We start from the raw sequence: 24,287 nt of genomic DNA, 5'->3' as shown, positions 1-24,287 counted from the left end.
TTATTTTACCCCAGGGTTGCCATCTATTTGCAAAAGGTTGAACGGGTCCCAGAGATTGCCCTTCAGTTCAGCCAGATGCAAGCTAGAGAAGAAACCCTGGTACCACAGGAATACAATGTGATGAGAAATATCATATCAACATGAAAATTTGAAACATTTCCCTTTGGAAGCATGAGACAGAAGTGGGAGACCTCCTCCTCACATCCTCAATTTTTCTTCTAGGCTGAACATCTGGCAAAATCAGCTCGACCTGCAAGTGGTTCAGTGCTGATAAACCCACACATCCTGACTAAAGATTCTACCAAAATGTCAGCACATATTTGATTCTTTGCACACCAGGACATTCAGCCAGGTTACCTGTGTGTTCAAATTTGCCCTCATACAGCATCGTTGGTGTCTCGTGCTTGGCACCAGATAAAAATAAAAAACGCTTTTGAGAGGGCAACAGAAATTTCTGCACCTGACAGCTAACTGATTTCTAGAAATTCTCTCAGTAACCTCTGAGGCCACACACTTGTTACTAAAGACCATGGGCTTGAAGTAGAAAAACCCAATGTCATTAGAAGAGCATAGATTCAGACCTGAAATAATCTTTAAATTATCTGAGAAGAGTTTCAGCATGCACAGATTTCACAAGCATGAGATTTTCCATATACCTGGTGGGATAAACACCACCCAGACCATCCTTCAGACATGCAGCCAAGTTGCGAGCTATGAGTACAGTGATTTTGCATAGGGTTTTTTTAGCTAACTTGCAGACCCTGAGAGAGAATCTGTTATTCACAGGAGCTTGAGAAACTCCCTAAGATTTTGCTGGTTCATCGCCCACCCACAGTCAGTTGCCTCTTTGGTTGGACAAAACCAATCCCCAGCCCTGCAGTGACGGGGCTGCGTTAAGGCAGGGGAATGATTCTTCAACATATTGCGTTGTCAGAACTTACCGGTAAGTGTCCAAGCAGAGACGAAACACTATCAGATACATAAATAATAATCCCATCAGTGGTAAGAGCAATGAGAAAGCCATCTAGTGCCTAATGACAAAAGGCAGGCAAAAAGAAAAAAAATAAAAAGAATTATGCAAGGGAACAACTTAAAATATAATAGGCTAATTTATTCTTTGGTGATGCTTCTAACAGCCTAAAACTAACATAATCAATTATGGAAACGATAGTTTAATGTGGAAAAATAAAAATTACACATGCTGTCTAATTCAACATTCTTCTTATATTCTTATTTGCTCATTAACACTAAATTGACTTGTATTTTTCACCCAGTGAGTATTTATTTAACATGAAGCAAGACAGTGGTGGTTAGAATTTCTACACCCACACAATCCTAGTGACTTCAGTCACTTCATTAATGTGTTCTGGCTTACACAATAGTTAACCAATTTGGTGCGTAAAGAGATGTTAGATATCATCATGGCAAGCCCAGCATTGTGGATGGATGGATGGATGGACAGATGGATAAGCAGAGACAGAAAAATTATACAATGCTGTATTTTTTGCAATTTATGGACAATATGGACAAGATCTAAAGCCTTATTTATTTTGCTTAAAGCACTCATTTGTTAGGCTAGACACAACAATTTTAAAGTTCATTTTGTTCCCCCTTTCTTATTCACAATGGTTTTTGTCCTGGAGTCAAAGTTCTCCACCCCTTTTAAGTCATTGCATGTGCTTTCCTCTTTAGGTGTTCTCCCTATTCTTCACAACATCTTCTTGTACCATTGACCCAGTGTCTGTCCCTATTCTTCTCTAATACTTACCAAGACCTGGGAGGTTTAATCTCTGGTCAGCACTGTGCACAAAGCCAACTCTTCTAAAGACACCGTTAGGCTGCTCTGCAGCTTAGCTACAGGGAGCCAAAGATGCGTCTTTGACACATCTTCCTCACCAGAAGCTTCCACAGAGCTTCCTCACCTCACTGTCATACTCTGCCTTTGCTGAAAATAAGCCCTCTCAGGAAAAAAATACTGATTTTAAGTAAACTGGTCAACGGTCTAACATAGTCCAGCAAGCCAACAGTTACTAAAGGGCTCTCTCTTCCCCACCACTTCGAAGGGGGGAATTTGTTTTGATTCAGCTAGAACAAACTAGCTTGTTTGGTGAGAGAAATTCCCAGAAAGAATGAACAGACTTTTCCAGGGAGGTGAGTCATGACATCCTGATGAAAAGGAATAACTAAGACACTGCAGCACCTCCCAGCTCAGCCCAGCATACACCCTTATTTTGGTGGGGCAAAGAGCAACAGCTGCCCACGCAGGGTAGGAGATGTCCTCGTCAGAGGAGCATGCAGCACAAACCCAAAAGCCGCATCCTTAAGAAAGTAAAAATGTAGGCTTCTAGATCAGCTAAGCATTTTAGAGGTGAGAGTATCAGAGCTGTTCTCCTGAATGCACTTAAAGGCAATGCAAGGAAAAGATAGAGCATTCACGTCACAAGTACGGCACCGCACAGCTAGCAGCAGCAAAGGCAGCAAAGTAAACGCTGCCTGGCTAATGGGATGTGGGAGGAAGAGAGCTGCTCTGCTTTTTTCAGGTCCTTTCAAGTTTTTGCTAAAACTCCTAGCTCTAGCGGCTCTTCTGAGAAAGGCAATTCTATTTATCCTCTCTCACCAGGCCAAATCTGGGCCAAATTGGTCTTCATTCCTAAATGAAAAGCTGTTTATCTTTAAGGGGAAGCAATCATATTTTTTAATTCTGTGTCTGCAAAGCATTTAGCACAACATTGGTCTCTCTCAGGTTTGTATTATATGTGCCAGCAGAGTAGAAATCATTAACATTAACATTGGGACTTACAGGTGAAAAGGAACTATATATCTCTGAACTACTCCACTGAACTGATTACTTCTCACTAATCTATGCAGCTTTAATTTCTTCTTACCTCTAACATCAACTGGGTGAACTCCTCGTTGCTAAGAAATGAAGGCTTCCAGTCTTGTCTAATCTCACAGGCTTCTGTCTGTGCTGTGATTTCTTAAAGAGAAAACATCAAAAAAGCAACATGACTCATGCTAGTTGGATTTTTTTTTTTCATTTTCAAGTAACACTAGATTTCTTTTAAGAGGCTTTCAGAGGAATCATCCTCAGATCATTCTCCACACAAAGCCTTCTTGTATGCAATAGTCATTTTCCACACCATCACGACACAACTGCATTAGAAATCAAGAAAAGGAAAAGGAGACATTTTGCGTGGTCTGAAGAAATCCTTCAAAAAATAAGGTCAATGGGCTAATTTCATAGTAGCTGAGCATCACCATGAGCAGAGGGTGTCTGCGAGTCTGGAGCCATTTCAGGAAGGCTCACGGGAGTGCCCAGGCAGCAGGACAGTCTGCACCCAGCCGTGTCCTACCCTGGGAGACCTGGGGCCGGGGCAGAGAACCCCCTTTCCCCTGTTTTTCGTAGCGCGTGCTGTTCCTCAGCTCTTCCTCCCTCGTGCTCTGTTTGAGAGCATATAAAGCCTGCCCGGGGATGCGGAGGCCAGCGAGGGAAATGGAGCTATGTCACTACATTAAAAAACCACACAGCACTGCATCTTTTCAAGTATATGTTTAACTGATCAGCACTGTATTCAAACCTAGCCCATTTCCTAGGGCCAACTGCTATGCCTTACTCTGCCCCTCGCTTAGGATCATGTCCTCTCTGGAGGTCTTAGATGCTTGGAAAAACCAGTTTTCGTCTTCTGAGTGGGGAAACTGGCTGCTGGGCAGATGCAAAGCCAGGGCCTTCAACGGGAGCACGCCAGCACCCTCGAGTACCTTTCTGTTTCTGTAAGAAGTCGATGGTCCTCTGCAGTATTGTGGACTTGTCCATCTTGAGAGGGTGGCCATGGCCCTGCAGCATTGTGCAAAGCTCTTTAATGAGGACATTGAACTGGTCTCTCCTCTTCTTTTCAGATTTGTTCCGTGATGCCCTGGGTGACAGAAACATAAATGCCGCTAAGTAAAATGAAGGACCTACAGCTTGACTTGGGGAGAGGTAAACGGCCCTGCCCCAGCAAAACACTTTAAATACAACAATCTGAACTCTGCTGGGACTGCTCATTTGTTTAAAATTAGGCTTGGGTGTAAGTAAGTGCCTTGCTGGTGCTTAGAGCCTTGCAGCAGGACTGAAGTCACCATCAGCAAGGAGCACCTCGAGGTAAGAAATACGATTTACATTCATTTGAGCAAGACCGTATCCTTACATGCATTTCAGGGACAGTTCCCATCGTTTTAAAAGCAGTGATAATGAGGTGAAGGCGTTATGGGCAAAATTTCTCCCGTAAGAGAAGTCCTGGCATCTACATGCTTATGTTTTGTCCACCTCATTTTTATGAACTTTTGTTTTGCAACACACACATATATAAAGGTCCAAATGCAAAGGATTCTTAATTCCCTGACTTGCACTTCCAAGAGTAGCTTACAGACAGACAATACTGTGCAGATATATCTCAACTGCAGAATGAAGTCAAACACACACTCTTGTATCTGGTTTTGAAAATCTGCTGCCATGATATATGAAACTGGGAATGTTAAGAGTCTGGCTGAGGAAACCACAGACAAGTTTCCAGCTTGCATTAATACAATTTAAGAATGTTTTATTAGGGTTTTCCCCTCCATTAAAAACAATAAAGGAGAAAGCAAATCCATTCAGTTTCTTCCAAAACGTTCTTTCCAATGCTCATATCTCAGATGATAACCCTGTTTTCATACAACCTCTTCCAGTAGTAATTAATTTTCTTTACAAGTGTATTCGTGATGATACATGCTTCCTGTGATCTAGACCGAGCGTGGTATGCAGAAAGCATTTCCATTCAGATTCAGGCTGGCATTTGGAGGTTCTCAGATCCAGCATTTATGTTCACAGCCATTTCTGTTTTGGCACTCGTGTATGATGACTAATTAGAACTGAGCCAAATGCTTCTCTGAAGTGAGACTAACTCAAACCTGTGCTAAAACAGGACTGCTTTCTAAGTTTCATGGGGAACTCTACCCCAGGTGAGCACCACTGCACGATGCCAATAAAATCACAGGTCAGGAGTCCTGCATCAAGATAATAAATAGCCATGGGATAACACAAGATTCTGAGGGCAGGACAACGTAATTTAAGGACCACTCAGCTGATTAACCCATTGTACGGGTGGTCAAACACACTATGAGAAGCTTGAAAACGGTGACTTAATTATGCTGTTTGTGGTCTGCTATACACAGCCTGTGAACTGCACGGGGGTTCTGCCTCTGACATCAGTGGTCCCAAGTACTTTTTCAAGCATCGGACAACACAGCATTTACAGTTCTCCCAAGAGAGCTTCCACTCTCAGTGCTCTGTGCATCCCTTCATACCTCTTTGCCCTGTCCTTCTCATCTTCATCCATCAGTTCGTCTACACAACACAGGGCTCTGGAAGGAAAAGACAGAAATACTTACTGAGAAATATTCCCTGATTTTGTTGAGGATGACAGAATGTGGAGCTTACTGGTTTGTACTTCATGACCTCCTGGATGTTTCAATCTTCCCTTTCCCAAACTCCACTCTTGTTATATAGCTTCTTGCTTGTTCTGTCAGCTACTGACGCTTGAGAAGTGAAGATGTTGCTATACACCCAAACATACAGGTACAATAAGCGTGACTTCAGAGGGAAAGCTAAGAGCCGGCAGCCCCTCAGCCAGCCTTCGCACTCCCCTCTGCCACAGGTTGGGGACCCTGCCGAAGCGCTGAACTCCGCACAGGAATGAGCATCTCCTCTGCAAATCTGCACGCGAGTCAGCATCTCCCCTGCAAACGTGAGAGCCGATTTGACTCTGATGCCTGTACCAGGCAGCACTGCGCCTGGTCCTGTTTTGGGAAATCAAACAGGCTGCTGGTTGATTTCAAGCATTGCAATGCTTGAAAAGCATCTGAGATTTCTTTCCCAGTGGAAGGGCATAGGAGCAAGAAGGAAACTGTGCTAATCCCCCAAAGGATTAGTATTAGGCAACAGCAGGGTACTCTCAGGACATCTAAGAGATGATATGATAGACAGGTTCACTCAAAGCATCCCGCAGCCAATGACTGCCGCTTGCGCTTGTGGGCTTCCACCACAGCATCTGAGCTTCGTCCTACCACTGGGATTCATACTCAAGACTTCGAGTTAAAACTTCCTCACCTGGCACTAAGCAGTGAAAAGAAGGGAACGTGACCTGGGTTCCCTGGGTTCTATACGTTCCTGCACCAGAACAGTCATGGTGGGCTCCTGTCTTTACTTTATCTTAACTGTTCCTGCAGCGCAGGTAAGGACAACAGTTGGCAACAACTCTCAGTAACGACACGGCAGCCTCAAGCCCTGTGAAATGATGGAAAATTCACACAAGGGTAACTTCGTCACTGGTGATTTGCTTTCTGTGACTCAGATGGGCTAAGCCCGAGGGACGGGGAGCCAGGCAGCTGCCATCACTCCACGCCACGTCACCCGTGTCAGCTCTGCTGGGTTGTACCCCCCTTGGACACCTCCAAAGAGGAGATTGTACCCATCCCCAGCATCAGCAGCAATCTGCCTCCATCTCTAGTGAGCACTTTCACAGGCAAAACCCTCCCACCCTGCCCAGCACCCAAGGGGCATTTTTCAATGGGTACATCCAAATGTTTTTCCCTGCTTTGAGACTACCCCAAGCTCAAACAACTTGGTGGCTATAAAAGTAACATGAAATAAAACTACCCACAACTGATAGGAAGTCAAAGATGCTGCTCACAGTAAAAGCTACAAAAATTTACCCTTCCTTTCCTGTTCCAGGGCAATGATCCCTCTCCTTGCAGATGACCTGGGCAGAAGAAACTGTATGATTTCTTTTGTCCCAAAATATGAATGCACTCCATGGGGAGGGAGTGGCTCTCACTACCCGAGTCACTGAAAGCTACAAGCCAAATTAGAAATTACCTGTTCTATTCCTCAGATTCATCAGTCCAGACTGACGGAGTGGGATTAGCACTTCTTATCACCATGTAAATACAGACAAAGAAAAATTAATCCTGGAAGGAAAAGCAAATCCAGTTAAAACATAGTTGTAGGCAAAACTTAGCCTAGAAAGCAGCAATCACTTCAAGCTGAAAAAGTTTACCACCGTAAATCAGAAACATGCTCAAGTATAACTGGTGAAAGCTCAGCAAAGCCTCCAGGAACGGGAGCTGGACCACTCCCGGTCCTGGCTCTGTGTGCACCACCTGCTGCCTCAGGAGAAGCCTGGGAAGGCCAACTTGACCTCTCGTGTCCAAAAAGCCGCGTGGGCCAGCAGCGTGGAGGAACGGCCCTTCTAGCTCGGCCACTAAGGATTGATTGGAGTCCTTCCAAAGTATGACAGTCTACCTGGCATGCGTGCTATGAAAACCAGCAAGTATGATCCATACTTCATCTATCCAATCTTGCAACCAAAAACCTCCTTCGAGATGAACACGATCAGCTAAAGTCAGTGCAAGCCACAACCACGCACCTGTGGATGGATTTAAAGCCTCCCATTAAGATTTGCTACTGATGGGACACACACTCCTTTTTGTTTGCGATTTAAATGGTTACTAATGAACAGCCTGAACTCCTGACTGTACCAACACCACAGTGCTCATCTCTCCGAAACCATCACTGTTGAAACTTGTTTGGCTTCAGATGAACCTCATTCTCAGGAAGGACATGGATGCCGCCAGACTGTCCATGACTGGCAGTAATATCTTCAGCAACAGCCAAGTGTTGGGTTTCCAAATTTAACAAGCTTTTAATGCCCTTGAAGTGACCTCCCTACTTTGAGCCCAGGTTCATGGCTGTTTCTCCTGTTACCATTAGTTCCAACATCAGCTCAAGACACTGCAAAAAACTTGCTGCCACTACCAGGGATTACATTTTTGTAACCATGGTGAGTGAGCAAACATACCCCCACATTTTTGATCATCTAAAGGACTAGCATGAGCTTGTTCGTTTCTCCAACTAGTGAAAACACCTCAAAGGGAAGGAAACACAAGAAGGTGGCTGAAGAACCACGGCAAGGGACACACGTCAGGCGTGCACGCTGGAAAGGGCGGCGGGGATGGGGTAGGGGCTGACATTGTGGGGCCGCTGCTAAATACCACGAGCAACACAGATCCCAACCGGTGATACGGTGAGAGTGCTTTGTAGGGGAGGTTCACATGAGTAACGTGAGACAATGGGCCAAATTCCTGCTCACTGCAGCTAAATGAAATTATGTCAGTCCATTTGCTCAAAAAATAAAGCTCAGATAAAGCGTGATACAGTCATTCTAAACAGTAATATGGAAGTTACTTGCAAGAGGCTTGAACCTCCTGACACAACAGAAGTACAAGAGTAACTTATAAAATACCTAATGTGTTTCAGTGGTAAGTGAATCAGTAAAAAATGCCATTGGGATGAAGTGATCATTTTCAGCTTGAAACATGAACTTCCAGGGAAAATCTCACGCAACTCCTGAAATCCTCAGTGAAGCTGCAACTGAAAACAACACCTGCGTAGCAAGTTTAAACACGGTGGATCTGCTATGCTTCTGTTCTCACAGTCGTCATATGCTGGTCAAGTTACAAGCTTTTATTCTAGTTCAAAAGGAGTGTGTGATTTTATTTGTTACCCTATTGAGCTACCATGGAACCGAGGTGCTTACCTTAGTCACTGCTGCTCATTGGTCAGTGCTGTTTTATCAAAATCATACAGTTGTTTCTCCTCTAGAAGAACGATCCATACAGAAGTTGTGCTAACTTGTAATAATTTTGGAGATACATAGGTAGGTATAAAGAAAATTATTTTTAAAGCAGTGGGTTAAATTATAAAAAATGCTTGTGAATACACAAACAGATCTATCACAATTTTTCAGGAAACGTTTTTTCTATATGGGCTTAAGTATGCAAAAATTCAGCCAAACAAGAGGATTCTTCCCGAGCTTTGAATGCAAAGCTTTATGCAGAATCCTTCACACTGCCTTGCCCATAGGTTGTCTAACAACTGAAAAGACCCAGGAAGCCTGACAGGTTTTCTGCCTTGTACGTGTGGTTGCCCTCCCAGGCAGCTTGAATAGCAGTAAGTTGAGGGAAGCTGCTTGGTCACCGAGAGAGACAACAGTCCAGTTAATGCTCACCAAGTCTAAATTGGGAAACGAAGCCCGGATTCTCCAGTCTCCAGCAGCAGCTATCGCATCCCGCTGCAGTACGGCTGATGTGAGCTGCAAGGGGCAGGGGAATGAGGCTTTCCAGGCCTGTCCCACTGGGACACCCCTAACGAACGTGAGAGATGTCCTCAGTCAACACCAGACTTCAAGGCTCTAACAGAATAAACAGCCATAAAAGAATTCACAGGCCCAAACACCCAGAGAAGCTTTTTGCATGATGCAGCAGGACGGTGAGCTACAAAAAGTCTTAGTAGAAGACACCTAAGGACAAAATATTCTTAACCGGATTAAGCACTTCAGGACTACATTTAGCTAAGTGCTTTTTGTCTTGTTATGAGCCAGAGCTAAATATAGTAACCAGAATACTTAAGAATAGTTTCATAAGGCTTGTATACACTCCTCAGCAAGATAAGGCACTTAGCACTACTGACAGCAGTATGTCTGCATGTTAAGAGTATTTTAAATAGCTCCAGATGGAATCTCTTTGACCTTATCTGTATTAACCAGAGGGATCAAAATTTATTTATTGCCTCCTGAAAATCCTCTCCTGCAACACTTGGAGAGAAGGATTCCTGAACTCTATGGGCAGGTAAAGAGAGAGGACGCTTGTCAGTGCTGCTAGCATTGTTTTTCACCCCACCTACAACAGGTGAGGATCAGCTTTCTCACAAAGAAATGCACATCTATCATTGCTTAATGCCCTCTGAAAAGGAAAAAAATTTTTCTTCCCTTGTACAGGGAGCCTCCAAAAACATTCACAGCATTTTAAGGGCAAGTAATATTTTAGCCTTTTCAAATATCACAGTATTTGAAGTTGTTTCCAGGGTTACAGAAAGGGTAATGTTGTATGACAGCCTTAACAATACAAATGGACTTCTCAGACACACAGCTAATACTTAAAGCACTATTCCATGCTATCTGCAATATTCTGGCACATTTTTTACTGAAGAGAGAATGGGAGAGGGAATTTTTAAAAAATTCTTTGTTTTGCAGAACTGTCTGACTTCAGGAGCTATCTAAAACTGCAAATTTTCGCCTAAAGACAATGTTTATTTATTGGCTTGCTGCAAATCATCAAAATATTAACATGACCTTAGGAAAACTCTTAATGGAACATCACATTAGTAAGAATTATCTCCTGAAACCAACAGTTCCTATGAATGCTTCATTATAGCTTTAATTTTAATTATATGGTTATGTCACTGACAGCAAGGCAAAGACCACTCCATAAGTGTGATGCTGCACATTTCTTTGTGATCAGCAACAACTACAGCTTTCTTCGGTCACCTAAAAAGGGTCCCTGAACCCAGCTAATTTGATTGCTTTTCCCAACTACATCGACTGGTCTAATTAAAAATATTCTCTATGCATAAAAACTTTGTTGTGCTTGTATTTGAATTTTCATAAAATTTTGCATTTCAGTAATGTACAGTGGCAGTTAGGGAGTCTTCAAACCTATACTGCAGGAAATATTTTAATTACTGAAATGTGCTGTGCTAATAATTTCCACAGATTTTACATGCAACGAATTCAGCAGAGAGCCCTCAATTATGAGATGCAGCACTTTGTGGCACAATGCAGTCATAAATAAGAGAGTTAATGCATTCTCCAGCAATACGATTTATATGTCAATATGCCAATGTTTCATTCTTCTTGAGGCAACAGGAGGGCATGACTGTGGTTGACAGCTAAACAGCTGATTTAATTTTTAAAAGGCAGAATTTAACCTTTTCAGTAAAGTGCTACTGATTCAATTATAAGATGCTAATGCAAATGACATTTGAAAAACCAAACAGTGCCCGTGAATCTTCACGGCTGTTTAGCACAGAAGCGACCACCCCCTCCGTTCACGCACCAGAGCACCGAAGCCGTGCCGCCCGCCGCACAGCTACCCGCACATTCGCCCGTCACCCAGAGCACGGAGGAAAACCACGGCAGCGGCTCTCACAGCCCTCCGCTGCAAAGGTCTTTGTCCTATACTGAGCAGACTCGATGACAAACTTTGGGACAAATATTTCGGGACAGGTTTTGTCCCAGCGCTACAGCAAGGGGGCAATAGCAGCAGTAGCTGCTCCGTACGGCCGCGGCATTACCCTCTGCCGGAGTACCCCATACGAGCTGCCGCGTCACAGCTCAGCGTGAAAGCATGACATGGAAATGCAAAGACTAAAACAGATGTTTTAGAGGCAAGGGAGTTGCATCTCTGCATTATTTGACCTGCTTGCTTAATTTTTTTCTGCATGCATTTTACCCTCTCCTTTCCTTGCCATGCCTTGCCTTCTGTTCTTCATTCTTTCCTGCTCTTCTTTCACTTATTACTTAACATCCATTGGTTTGCAATTCAGAGAACTGAACGTGGATCTTGTTGTTTCCTATGTCATCTGCCTTCATCTTTCCATTGCTTTTTCTTCTCCGTGTTCTCCACTTTCCTCTTCTCAAAAGAGAAAAAAAATGTTATAATGATCCCAGTATTGACAATCAATCAGCCATTTAACTGTGGGAACTCTTGGCTTGTCCAAACCCAAGGCGTGCACGACTGCCAAATTCTGTTTAGGGACACGCTGCCTTAGGGATCACGCTGGTGGGGATCAGATGGGTGTCTTCAACACATTTGGCTCCCATGCCACCTTGGTCCACGTCCTGGGTCCTGTCCTGCCCGATAGCTCCTAATTCCAGTTTCAGACCCTTTGCCTCTTCGGAGGAACCGGAATCCCCTTCAGTCCAGTGGTGGAGGTGTGCAGCTCCATCCCTTACAGAAACACCACCCTACATCTCCACCGTGGCTGAGGACGCTGGAGGGAAGCGGTCCGGTACAGCACACTCACCTGTGGCAGCTAACACACCTCTTCACGCTTTGGGGGTGTCAAGGCAGGGTGACACGCTGTGACCGTACCTACACTTTCACACAGCGTCTTTGTTTACTGGAACATGGGTAACGGTGGTGAATCGGTGCGAGAACCAAATATTCTGTGCCCTCTTTTGTTAATCTATCAGAAGCGGACTTTTTGTGCCGCTATTGTAACTATTGCATCTCGATGTGCTCACTTATCTACAGCATACTCTCCCCTGGTTTATTGAGCTCTAAATTTAGCTTGTTACCTGTGACAGATTTATGACTGCATTCATTATAGCAGTAACAGCTTCAGAGAGAAGCTAAGAGGTGCCCAAAGAAAATGGATTATACAAAACAATTACACCATAAAAAAAGGCTATATCAGAACACTGTGATTCAGCACAGAAATGAAATGAAAGATACAGGGAGGAACAATGGTGGTGTGTTGGGGTTTGGTTTTGTTCTTTTTTTTTTTTTTTTTTTTTTAACAAGGATACACTGTTTTCTGACAAAAGAAAGGGGGAAAAGGTTTAAAAACTAACAGATACTTGAAAAGAAAAGATGATTACTGGAACATTTTGTTCTCTAGGATTTTTGTCAGATACTGGAGAAAATAGCTAGCCAAGTTCCTTCTGTTCCAACAAATTACTGAACCTTGCAGGGTTCAGTAACATTGTACAACATCTTCAATAACATCTAAAACATTGTAGAATATTATTTAAAATGTCTCCAGGGTTTCTGTAACAAGAAGGGCATGCATGTAATTAATTCTATCAATTTGTCTAATAGCCCCTTAAAATTCTCAAAACATGGCAAAAGGCAGAACTGCTGATTCACAACCCTAGGTAGTACAAAACTATACTTCTACTGGCACAAGCAGGGTATGATAAAAATGCATATGCAAATAATACTTCTTCTGCAGTCTTGGATTAATACCTGTGTTCATTTGTAGCTGTTTAGTTACTACAGGAAAGGTAAACGTATGTTGTAGTATGAAATGATGATATCTAACCTATAAACAATTCTTTAACACACCTGACTCAGACAGACATAGAGCCAAATAATCCTCAAGCAGTAACATACTTTTGCCTCATGTAGGATAGGAGCAAAGGCAGCTGTCCACAGTTAGTCCTTCAGCAGAAATTGAGATGTGTGTTTTCATGGGACAATTTCCAGGAAAGGCACATAGAGCTAAAGAGAAGGCAGCAATATTGCAATCTAACAGTCGGAAGACTTTTGAACAGAATGTTCTCCAAAATTTCCAGCAAATATGAATGCTCTTAAAGCTCTGCTTCTGCTTATGTCTGATCCTGATGGTGCAAATGCATGTGTGTGTGGGTGAGTGCATAGACACACATACATAAACACACATTTTACCTCAGAGCAATTTGCAAAAAAATACCGAGACCAATTTCTACCAAGGAAAGCAGTGGTGACATTCAGGATGACTCCTGCACCACTCGCCTCCTGATGTTGGAAGTTAAGTAACCATTCCTGCCGGGTGCACGCGAAGGGAAGGTGAGCAGAGCTCCCTCTCTCATGCCTCTGGCCACCTTCTATCATATTCACCTCTCTGGCAAATCACAAAGGATGGGGTATGCGTGTGGGAAGGTTAACCCAATAAATTTCAGCAATGAAAAGAGTGGCCAGACAAGCTAAAAAAAAAAACCCCAAAGCTATTGATTCTGCAGCTTAAACAATATGGACAACATCTGATCATAAACCCACTGCTGAAATTCTGGGTAATTTCAGGGTTTCGTTCAGAATAGTTTCAACACTACCAGAGCAAACCAGCTAGGAACATTTTTAAAAGAAACCAACACTCTGCTAACTCGACAGCGTTAGCTTCTGCACCTACCGCAGAACTGCGTATGAAGTGGGTGCTGGGCACCCTGACGCCTTGTGCTCCGTTTTCAGGGATCACCAGCTGGAGCTTCTCCCTGGGAGGTGCTGTGCGTTACTCCCACCAAGAGGACATAGCTTGCATCAACTGGATTTATGGCATTAAGTGAGGTCATTGGGTCCTTTTTCAGTTTCGGATTTTGTTTTGGCAACTATGTAGATACTAGGACAAACATGTCAAAGCTGTCTTTTTGGATGTGTTACTCTGAAACCCCTCTTGCAATTCCTCTTCTCTTTACTATGGGTGAAACTCATCCCAGGCAGACAGCTACACAAAGTCTGTGTGTCATTAAACTACCTACTTTTATGCCTTATGCTCTCCCCATGCACAATATAAATGTAATCATTAGATGACAAAGAAAATGAGCTATCTAATTAAATTCAATACCTCCACCTCTACTTTTCTCAGCAAGAGAACACCCCCAGCAACTACCAGTTCATTGAAAGAGGCAATGGTAGCATTCATGTCCTTAGCTGTTCTCTTTTTCTCCTCAAACAATACATTTTTTGCTTTGTTTCTTCTTTGCCTTTCTCAGTCTTGTATATAAAATGCATTTCAGGTGCTTGAGGACGGTACAGATGAGGAGATGAGCACTTGTGCTTTGTGTTTGCTTGTGCTGGAGGTTGAACTCATAATGCAAAACCAAACGTGAGGCCCGAGGGCTGCTTGCCTTGCACAGTAAAAGCAGGGGCCTTCAACTGGGTCAGGAGTGGGTCCCAGGTGGTTCCAGGACCACACTTCCCAAGTGCTCTGCTCCCGTGAGAAAAACACTGTGTATGACTTGGCTTCAAAGTCCATCGGCTCACAGGTTGCCGGACCAGCAGATCCTACGTCCCTGGATCCCCCATCCAAGAAACGGCAACTCAGCTGCTCCTCTGCTGCTTGGGCAACAGGTGGGAAGGGCAGCTGGATGGGCTGGATGCTGTAGGGACAGTCTGCAGACAGCCGGCTAGCCTTGCCTCTGTCGTTGCTGCGCTTCCTCAGACCTGCTTGGTCCTCCGCACGGTCTGGGGAGCCCTTTGGCTGGTAAAGTGGGAGGTCTTGGAAGTCAGGTTCTTGTTTGGCATCCTTTGATTTCTGCTGAACAACGTCTACTTTTCTGTTGCTTTGCAAGCAACTTGCTCCCATCCTTTCTCTCCACTAATGGTTTTACATCAGGAAGCCTCGGCGCACTCCATAAACACAGTTATCCATCCTTGTTGTACAAGTGAGGAAACAGGGGTACTCTTTTTGTGAGTGCCCCAGTTTTGGGAAGCTGAATTTGAAACAGTAAATGCAGTTACAGCCTAATTTTCAGTAATGCTGAAACCCAGCATAAGCACCTACAAATAATGCACATTTTGGAAAAGCTCGACCTAAATCATTGACCCCAGGTCACACAGCAGAGTTAAGAAGTGAATCCAGATGTCCTGATGATTAGCTCTGTCTATTGGCATTCAGTCAAGTCTTCCCTCCTAAAATTAGCTTCCTGAAGCATCTAAGACTAAAGTCTTAGACCTCCCTTAAATAAGCAGCACTGGTAAGAACCGATTTTCAAATGAAGTAGGGGGGAAAAAAACCCAGTTCGTTATTTTTTCCTCAAGTGATCACTGACTGACCAATGAAAGGGCAGCTCAGAGTCACTTGATCTCAAACTTCTTCCTATAAATAAAAAAAGGAAGATTCTTCTCCCTTTTCAAACAACATGAAGAAAAAATGTTCTGCCTCAGTAATCCTAGACCTGAGTAATTCAATCTGCTCTTTGTTGCAATCTGTTTCCCATGTGTATCACCAGCCTGGAATTTCTGGAACTCAATACATAAGGAAGCTATTCAAAAAGAGGAAATACTACGACAAAAGGATTAGAGATAGGTCTGAACCAGACTGAAAGCCTCCCTATACCAGAGGAGAATTCAGCTCCTGATCCACAGTTCAACTTCTTGACTTCAGCCCAAATCTCAAACCCAAAGACTGCCAGAACGATGAATTTCCCAGAGCCAGACCACATCTCACCTCTGGTTCAGAGACAGAAGAAATGAGAAAATGGGTTGTGGAGACCTGCAGTGGTATCACAGCAGAAGTGGAACAGCACTAGCTCTGTGAACAGTTAAACTGCCGAATAGAATAGAATAGAATAGAATAGAATAGAATAGAATAGAATAGAATATTTCAGTTGGAAGGGACCTACAATTATCATCTAGTGCAACTGCCTGACCACTTCAGGGCTGACCAAAAGTTAAAGCATGTCATTAAGGGCATTGTCCAAATGCCTCTTAAACACTGACAGGCTTGGGGCATCGACCACCTCTCTAAGAAGCCAGTCCCAGTGTTTGACCACGCTCTCGTAAAGAAATATTTCCTAATGTCCAGGCTATGTAAAAGACCTGTGAGAAAATTATAAAGAGCTTTAGCAGTTAAAATTCAAAGTCTCCTATGCAAGCTTACTTAGAGTTTTATCTACTTATCCATTAAATGAATATCAAAGGATTCACTGCAGCTGAGCTAACTGACCTCATTTTATATCTTTGGCTTCACGCATCCAAGTTCAAGCATAAGAAACTTCTTTACCCTCTTGGTGTGTTTAATTCTGGAGCATTCCAGGTATAATGTGCACATAAGTCAAAAGGAATTTAAACAAAGCCCTTACATTTCAAAATTTGTCTTATCCTCATTTGGCTCCGAGAATTTCAGCTGCTTTCCTTAAATGATCTGCTCACATCTGCTCTCCAGCTGAGCCGTGTTCATGCCCCACTGACCTTACCACTGCCATCTCTGTAATCTTGCAGCTGAGAATAACCAGCAACGCACCCAGTCCCTGTAAGCGTCAAGAGCCTTTCAAGAAAGAGGAGGTAGAAAAGAATCAGCCTTTCTATAACAAGGTAAAGAAGGATTTCAGAGAAAAACCATTGTTTGACTAAGGTGAGTAATGGGAGCCGCATGCCTGAAGTGCCCTGGTCCAGCTCCCTCGGGCAATGGAAACCAGAGGTGTCAGCATCTTGCAGGATTATACTCCACAACGGCAGCTGGCAGATATTTTTCTAATAGAGAGCACAGCAGCATCGTTCACACTCATTTGATTCTATTTGCTGCTGTTCCTATTCAAACTCGGCTAATCCGATCAAGTTATTTCTTGGCCTGTGCCTTAAAGCTGAATAAGTAAACACCTTTCGTAAGGTCTGAGCCCACTTGTTTCAAGTGTATGATTAAGGGCTAGACTTGAGCATTATTGTGAGAAAACTCATCTCATTACTTAGAATTTCCAGAATCACTCACAGTTGTCTTGAAGTGGCACTTTTCCACCCAGCGTTTTACTTCCTGCATTACAAATATGTAATATGTCTGCAAAGGGTCCCAAACACCAAATATACATTAGTGTTTCGGCTGCCCTAAAAAACAGCTCTTTGAGCTGAGAATAGCTCATAATGGCACCAGTTAGACACTATGATGCAAAATATTTTCTGTGGCTACCAGACCTTCTCCACAGATGTCTCCTCTTGTTTACTGTGAAGAAGACAGATGATAAATATAGTCAGCAAATGCATTTTGGACAAAGTCATGCTCAATGGTAGTATTTGCATTAAGTAACCCTAGAAGACTTATGCACCGGAGACGGTGATCCAAGTATAATTCAATCGCTGTTACACCAAGGATGGATTTGAACTATTGAAGCCTACATATTTTTTTCAAGAAGAATTGCTGCCACTTATGTTACTGGTATTGTTAATAATATAACTGGCTTGCTTTCCTTCTTTAAAACATGCCCCCCCCTTCTCTTTTTCTTCTCTGAGGCACTTTTAACTTCACATCCAATATTCTCTTTTGCACTATCTTGCCCACATCACTTCTCAACTAGGTCCTCAAAAGATGCTTATTTGTTTTGAAAGCTTCAGGAATAAAAGCATATTTAAACAATTAACTGTAATCATATTCATCATTCTGCACGGTACCGCAGATATGCACTAGAAATATAACAAGAAAGCAAAACTTTCCTTCAGAAAGAAGAAAAGAGAAGATAAACACCCACAGATCTCTCTCTCTCTCTCTCATTACTTTGTTATCTTTTTTAGACTGCAAATATGTCAGTCACTAGAACACTTTCATACTAGGTCATTATTGTTACACTTATTGTGTACAAAGACCCAAGGCCTCATTCTGTCGCAGATAAGATATTCACACACATCCTTTTTTCCCCTTGCAGTTTATTTGCATGGCTGGCTGGATAATCAGCCATAATAACAAAATATGACTCAGCACAACTGAATGTCCACTTTGCTTTAGGGATTCTCTTGGTGGTTGGGGTTTTTTTTTAACTATTTAAGACCAGAAAAGATGTGTCCCTCCCAGATAATGTTCATATAAAAAAAGATTTGAGTAAACACAGAGACTCGGGGGAAAGGGAACGGATCAAACAGCAACGTTTCTGCTGTCATGCCCTCAAAGAGGCTCTGGTCTCTTTAGCCGCTCGGGCCAGTGGTGCAGAGCGCATGGTCCCCCATCACCCGCTGCAGCACGGGCAGGCGGGGATTTCTCACCGACGGCGGAGGGAAGACGCAGGACAGAGACATGTCCCACAAGGATGGGCATCCCTGAAATTAAGGGCATACAGGTTTTTCTGGACATCTAAATGTTGTCTATGGGTTACAGTTGTGCAAGCATGCAGAACATTTTAAAATATGCTTTATTTCACATCTGCAATGGTCCAGTACTAAGAATCCTCCCAGTATGAGCCAAAATCAAGACTCCAATACAACCAGTAAATTAAATACAAGGGTCCATCTCTCTCAAAGAATAACTCTCCTCTACTAAGTAAGTTAATGGCAGCAGTGATGGATACTGCCATTGCTGAGCAATCCTGGCTGTATAGGTGTGGCTGACAAGGACGGCGGATCTGTCCCTACAGATATCTGTGGTCCCTGGTTTTCAAGTAAGAGACCAGGCCAGCTGAAAACGCTGCAGTGTGAGATCTCATCTCACCTGGGAAAGAGTGAAAAGAGCATCGAAAAGCTTGGCCCTTCATTTAGCCAGATCCATTGGCACATGCCTCTTTTTTTAACCATCTGTGTAATTCTTGGCTGAAAATAGTGGGGTTTATTTGTGCTTTCCAGAATTAGGATAAACATGAACTTATTACCTAGGGCTTTCCTGAGTAAAGCACCTTAAACCGTATATCCATATACTAACATACTGTATTTAACACAACAAAATTAGGCTGGCCGAGAAAATACACATCAAAACCAGCTGATGGAAAGAATCGTACTGTAATGTACATGCTTAAAAAACACATGGGTAAAAGGGGAGCTTGTCTCTGTGATAATCTGACTACGTAATACCCCCAAGGCCAGCAAGACCCCTGACAAACGTCTACGCAGTAGCATGAAGCCAGCAGCAGAAGTTAAAAATGCCCATGACCTTTAGCTGGCAGTCCCAGTTTCCTCAGAATTTCACACCGTGTTCGAGAGGCAAACATCATCTGTACTCCCAACCTCCTTCTTTCATGTGCTGCTTTTGTGCGTGTCTTCTAAAAATCACAAGGAAACTATACAATAGTTTAGCCAAAACTCAAGTAGGGAAAACAATTAGGCAGAGAGAAAAGCTAACTTCTTCCTTTTCTTCCTCTCACCAGCCCTTCTGCAAAAGGTCAGCAGTAAAATTCCTATCTACTTCACTGAAATTAGTGTTACACCCATCCTGATTTACCAATGAAGTTTCTTCCAATTTAATTCAGTTTTGTTTTCAACAAGTGAGAAGTGCAAAACAAAAAAGAAATTAAAGCCGTGTCCTTAATTATTGCTTATGTATAGCCAACGCTTCACAGAGCCAGCAGAGTTATCGCGGAGCAATTGCACGAGAGGGGCACAGCGCACCTAGTCCTGGCCCAACTCCCAGCCCAGGACTACGCTCACCACCAAAGCTTGGCATCGGGTGGGCAGGTGCAAAACCGAGGCAGAGGATGGACATTTTGGTGCCCAGGCTGTCATCTTCCTACTGAAGCCAAAATTAATTGCTGTGCCATGATCACGTCCCAGTGGCAAAACCTGCGGCTTTGTGCTCATCTTGTGGACAAACACTGCATGTTGTAAACCAGGATGAAGCTGGCTGTGTTTATTAGGGTTAAGCATGTTTGGCTCTCTTCAAAGTGAGCCCCTGGTTATGATCAGTGCTGTCACAAAAAGTAATCTGAAGTACCTAAGCTGCTTTCTTCTGCACTGAAGTTTAAATGAATAAGAAATCAAGTACGGTACCACAAAATGCTCCTCTTCAGCCTCAGAAGCTTGTTTACCATTGCTGTAGTGGCTGAATCGCTGAATGAAATATTTACAACTATTCATGCAATCAAACTCATTTTCCTTAGGAAATAACTGATTAGGTATCTCACATCTGTTCCTGACAATGATTTAAGCCTGTGCTGATCCATATCTAGACCTGACATGAATGTTAATGCTTTGGAAACAGTCATCCTTAATAGGAGGGTGACGACAGGCTACCCGGGTCTGGTGGCGATTGACTGCAGTTGGGAAGTTCTGTATCTACAGGTGAAGGATGACACAATCGGCCCACAATTTTCTCTAACCTTATGACCTAGTGCTTAGGAAGTCTGGCAGGAGATAGAAGTTAGAGCAGAGCTTGACGAGGAATTATCTTGAGAACTGTCTTGCTACCCCTGTCGAAAGTTTTTACTAACTCACAGATGTTTACTTCCTCTATGCAGAGCAGCAATCCTGCTCTGCCAGACTCCAGCATTGCATGTCATCCTTCCAGCAACGTTTCCCCATCAGGGCTCTTTGATTGAAGCTGCTGCTGCAATTGTTGCAAGGCTGGGAGGAAAGTCAACTGCTAGTAAAGCTGATTGAGATGATTCCCTAATAAAGCATGACGTTCATGTCAGGAAAGAGACAAAAATAAAATCCATATTTTTGCTCCAAAAATAGCTGGTTTACGGGTAAACAGTCAGTGCCAACGCACTGTTAGAAACAGAGAGAGAAATCCAATGTTTAGTTAATCTGATTTAATTCATCCAGCAATCCTCTTTTCCACAGGAAACTTATCACAAGAACTTACAAAAAAGCGGGAAAAAGAAGTGTTTATTGCAATGGCTCCAAACTCCTTACTCTTCATTTCTGCACGGAGCAAGGGAGGGATCTTTGTCCCTCTCAGGTCAACTGCAAAGCTCTGCAATGTTGTGTCAAAGATGCCAATGATGAAGGAGATGATCTGCATTACTACTTCTTCTGGTAAGGTGCGTCCATTGAGAGAACAGTGCTGCTTAAGTTCTGACAAGAGCAACTAGGTCAGAAGAAAACTTTTGGCAACACCGACAATCACTACAAATTTTACTTCAAGGTTAAGGAACCAAATAAAAACAACTGAAGAAAATGAACATTTGCCTGCAAAGGACCTCGTAGAGCTGTAAATCAAATATAAATGAAGTCTACAGAAGTGTCTGAACAGTAATCTCTGGAACAGTCAGGAATGCCTCATAAAAGTAGATTTCAAACACAATCCAAAGAAGATTAAACTGACAATTCATCTCTCTCAGGACTTCTATACATCATAAATAGGCATTATGCCTTCTATGTAAAGCAGCTCATTATCTGATTTATTCACCGATATCTCTTCTTATTCAAACAATTCAAACCGGACTGTATTAGAAAATCCCAGAATAGTTTCCTCGCCACTGCAGCTTTTGAAATAAGATGATGATTTATATTTATAAAATTTTACTTACCGTGCAATCAAATTCATGTTAATACACTATCTCTAAGGACAATTTTTAAGAAAGATGCTATTCCAGCTGGATCACTTATTAGTATACATATGCTTTCCTTCAAAAAAAAAATCAAAACACAGAAGTTGTTCTTCTTTGCGTTAGTCTTTTTTCCATCCCTCAAGTGAAAACAGAGATTCTACTCTAGTCACAACAGCCTACTAACAACAAACTAATCAGTCTAACACTCTAGATCTTGATAGCTCTACTAGTTGCCTTTTTAACTATGAACATACCCAAGATAAGGAATTCAGCTCCAGATTCCAAACACGTGCCCTGGATAAGACGAAGTTCTGATTCAGCCTCATTTCTTTTTTTCCAAATGGTTTAGGGCCAACTTTAGACCATTGCATTTATTCTTCTCCCATTTTAGGCAGTGGATCTTTGTCCTATCCAGACAGTATACCAGGACTGTTGCAGAATCATATACACTCTCCTGCTCTAACAACCTTCTTCTGGGACCCTCTCCTTCCAAACTCTGAATTATTTCCAGAAAGTACAAAAAACGGAGTTGTAGACAATTTTCCCATGTAACAAAATTTTCAGCAAGGGTTCCCAAGTTGCACAAAGTTCCCCAAATAACAGACTTCTGCTCCGGGCTCGGTGAGACACAGATACCAGGGGGTCTTGCAGTTGAAGAGCTAAGTCCCAAGAGATGTGAAGATGCCCTAGATAAGAAAGTGATTTAGCTTCACAGAAGTCCGTGCTCCAGCAGAATGAACAATGAGAATTGTCTGTCCCAGGACTGGCACCCAAGGGCCAATGTATACTCCCTCTGCAATTACACAACTCCACATCACCACTGCCATGTGGGAGGCTAACCCCGGAGCTTATGATGGAAAGAAAATAAAGCAACTCACTTTTTCTATGTTGACACATTGTCTTCACTAATGACAAGGCTGAGCCCTCTGCAATAAGCAAGATTAAATAGAAAATGTAGGTGTTAAGATTAGCACCAAGAGTTTATTAATGCTTCCTGCTCTGCCCCTTCCATTAAAAGCCTGCCCCAAAATGAAGCCATTCCAATTATTCCATTTGAGAGAAAAAGCAAACCGTTGATATTCATCTTTAATATACACACCAGTAGCGGAGTCAACCAAAGTCCCGCCTTTTTGCCGCACATGACTCACTTAACACACACACTTAATACAACACTTCATAAAATTTGATCGGAAACAGTTTGATCAGAGTGAATATTTTTAGTTTACTGTAAATCGTGCCAGTGTACATTGCACTCAAAGACAGGACAAACAGGTTTATGGCCAAACTTCCTCAGCAAGGGGCGTAACCCTCCCCAGCTATTACAGCCTCTCTAATTGCTGCGTTTGCTGTGGCAAGCCAACAGTGGACCAAACACACAGCATCCTCCTCTATGCGTAAAAACCTATTTGCAGTTTGCGCAGCAAAGCCTTAGACGGCCTAACCGCAGGGGCTGACTCCCAAGGACATTTATTTTTCTCTTCGGCTGATACCCCGGGAGAGGTCCTCACTGCACAGAAGGTGATGGAAGTTCAACCTTTGCCTTCATCAGGGCAAAGGGTTCGTCTCATCCCCTTCAGATAAAGCCTCTGCATTTGCTTGAGAATCTTTCGATAACGCTGCCATGTCTATGCAAAATAATTAATGGCAACGGGAGCTATTAGCAGCTCATCTATTGTTCATTTGTTTCTCCAAAAAATGGTTTACTTCCTATGTTGCTTATGCTCAAAACTTTACTGTCCTGAAGCAACATGCCGCACTGTGCTGTGAGTTAAAACAAGATTAAAGTAGGCTGAGCCCAGAAGAGAACAAACCAACCTTATTAATTTCTTTTAAGCATGTGTGTATGCGTGTGTTTGTGGGCTGAACAGATGAAGCAAGAGAGGAGATTAGCATTTTTATGGATATGATTCCTGCCATTGCTACATACTCGAAAATCTTGCCTAAGCTTGGGCAGTTTGTAAACAAGAGTAAACACATCTACAACTATCTTTGCGTTTATCTATTAGCCAATCAACTAATCAATCTGCCTATAGCTGGCATTCAACAAAGCACCTCACACTGACTTACCCATCACCTGGGGGTGAGGGGGAACGCTAACCGCGGGGTGGCAGAGACCCACCGTAAGTGTCTGCTGAGCCGCGACACCGCCGTCGGGAACCGAGGGGCTTGCCTAAATCCCTGCCCAGAGCCAGGGCGCAGGGAGCGGCGCAGGTGGCGACTGCAGGTACAACGCAGCTGGCCGGGATGCGCCGCGTAAAACTCCACGCGCTTCTATTTCACGCAACAGGTCCCTGAGAAGCAGCCCCGGAGGACCGAGGTCCCCGCGAGCCGACGGAGGGTGACGCGCAGGCGGCGCAGCCCTCCGCGCCGGCCGGGCAGCGGCGCAGGGAAGACCGAGCCCTTTGCTCTCCCTGCCTGCTCGGGACCCCCGGGTGCTAGGGACCCGGCGGGAGGGTGGCACGGCTGTCCCCAGTCCACCCGCTCCGCAAAGGTCAGGTAGCACTCGTGTTCACGGCGGTTGTTAGCCAGCGTCGCCTCTTCAATCGTCGCCAGAACACGTGCATCACCGGCAAACCATCCTACGCTCATCTTCCACCACCATCAACAGGAGGCCGTTTCCAACCGCTCACCTGTGCAACTGTTTCTGTGTGCGTGTGTTATCAGTCCTCCAAAGTTAGAGCTCCACGGTCTTGCTCTGCCTCCCTCCCT

At 43.5% G+C, this 24,287-nt stretch overlaps 1 protein-coding gene across 7 annotated transcripts in view; it reads right to left on the bottom strand.

Annotated features, from left to right (window-relative positions):
* Nucleotides 1-24,287, bottom strand: part of PASD1 (PAS domain containing repressor 1) — a 111,856-nt gene that overhangs the window by 25,951 nt on the left and 61,618 nt on the right. For 5 of the 7 annotated variants that reach the window (XM_029997541.2, XM_029997540.2, XM_029997544.2 and 2 more), the window contains exons 2-6: nucleotides 6,896-6,987; nucleotides 5,326-5,382; nucleotides 3,760-3,914; nucleotides 2,886-2,977; nucleotides 942-1,031 (exon numbers count right to left, since the gene is read on the bottom strand). In XM_029997541.2, the coding sequence (XP_029853401.1) occupies nucleotides 942-1,031; nucleotides 2,886-2,977; nucleotides 3,760-3,914; nucleotides 5,326-5,357 (369 nt within the window). In that variant the 5' untranslated portion in view covers nucleotides 5,358-5,382; nucleotides 6,896-6,987. Of the gene's footprint in view, nucleotides 1-941; nucleotides 1,032-2,885; nucleotides 2,978-3,759; nucleotides 3,915-5,325; nucleotides 5,383-6,895; nucleotides 6,988-8,615; nucleotides 8,636-24,287 lie in introns of those variants that run through there. The other 2 variants (XM_029997542.2, XM_029997547.2) reach the window with 2 other exon arrangements.

Source organism: Aquila chrysaetos, chromosome 21 (assembly GCF_900496995.4).
Source record: "Aquila chrysaetos chrysaetos chromosome 21, bAquChr1.4, whole genome shotgun sequence".
NCBI classification, from domain to species: domain Eukaryota; kingdom Metazoa; phylum Chordata; class Aves; order Accipitriformes; family Accipitridae; genus Aquila; species Aquila chrysaetos.
Note: the sequence above shows the minus strand (reverse complement) of the source record. Positions and strands in the feature narration are given on the sequence as shown.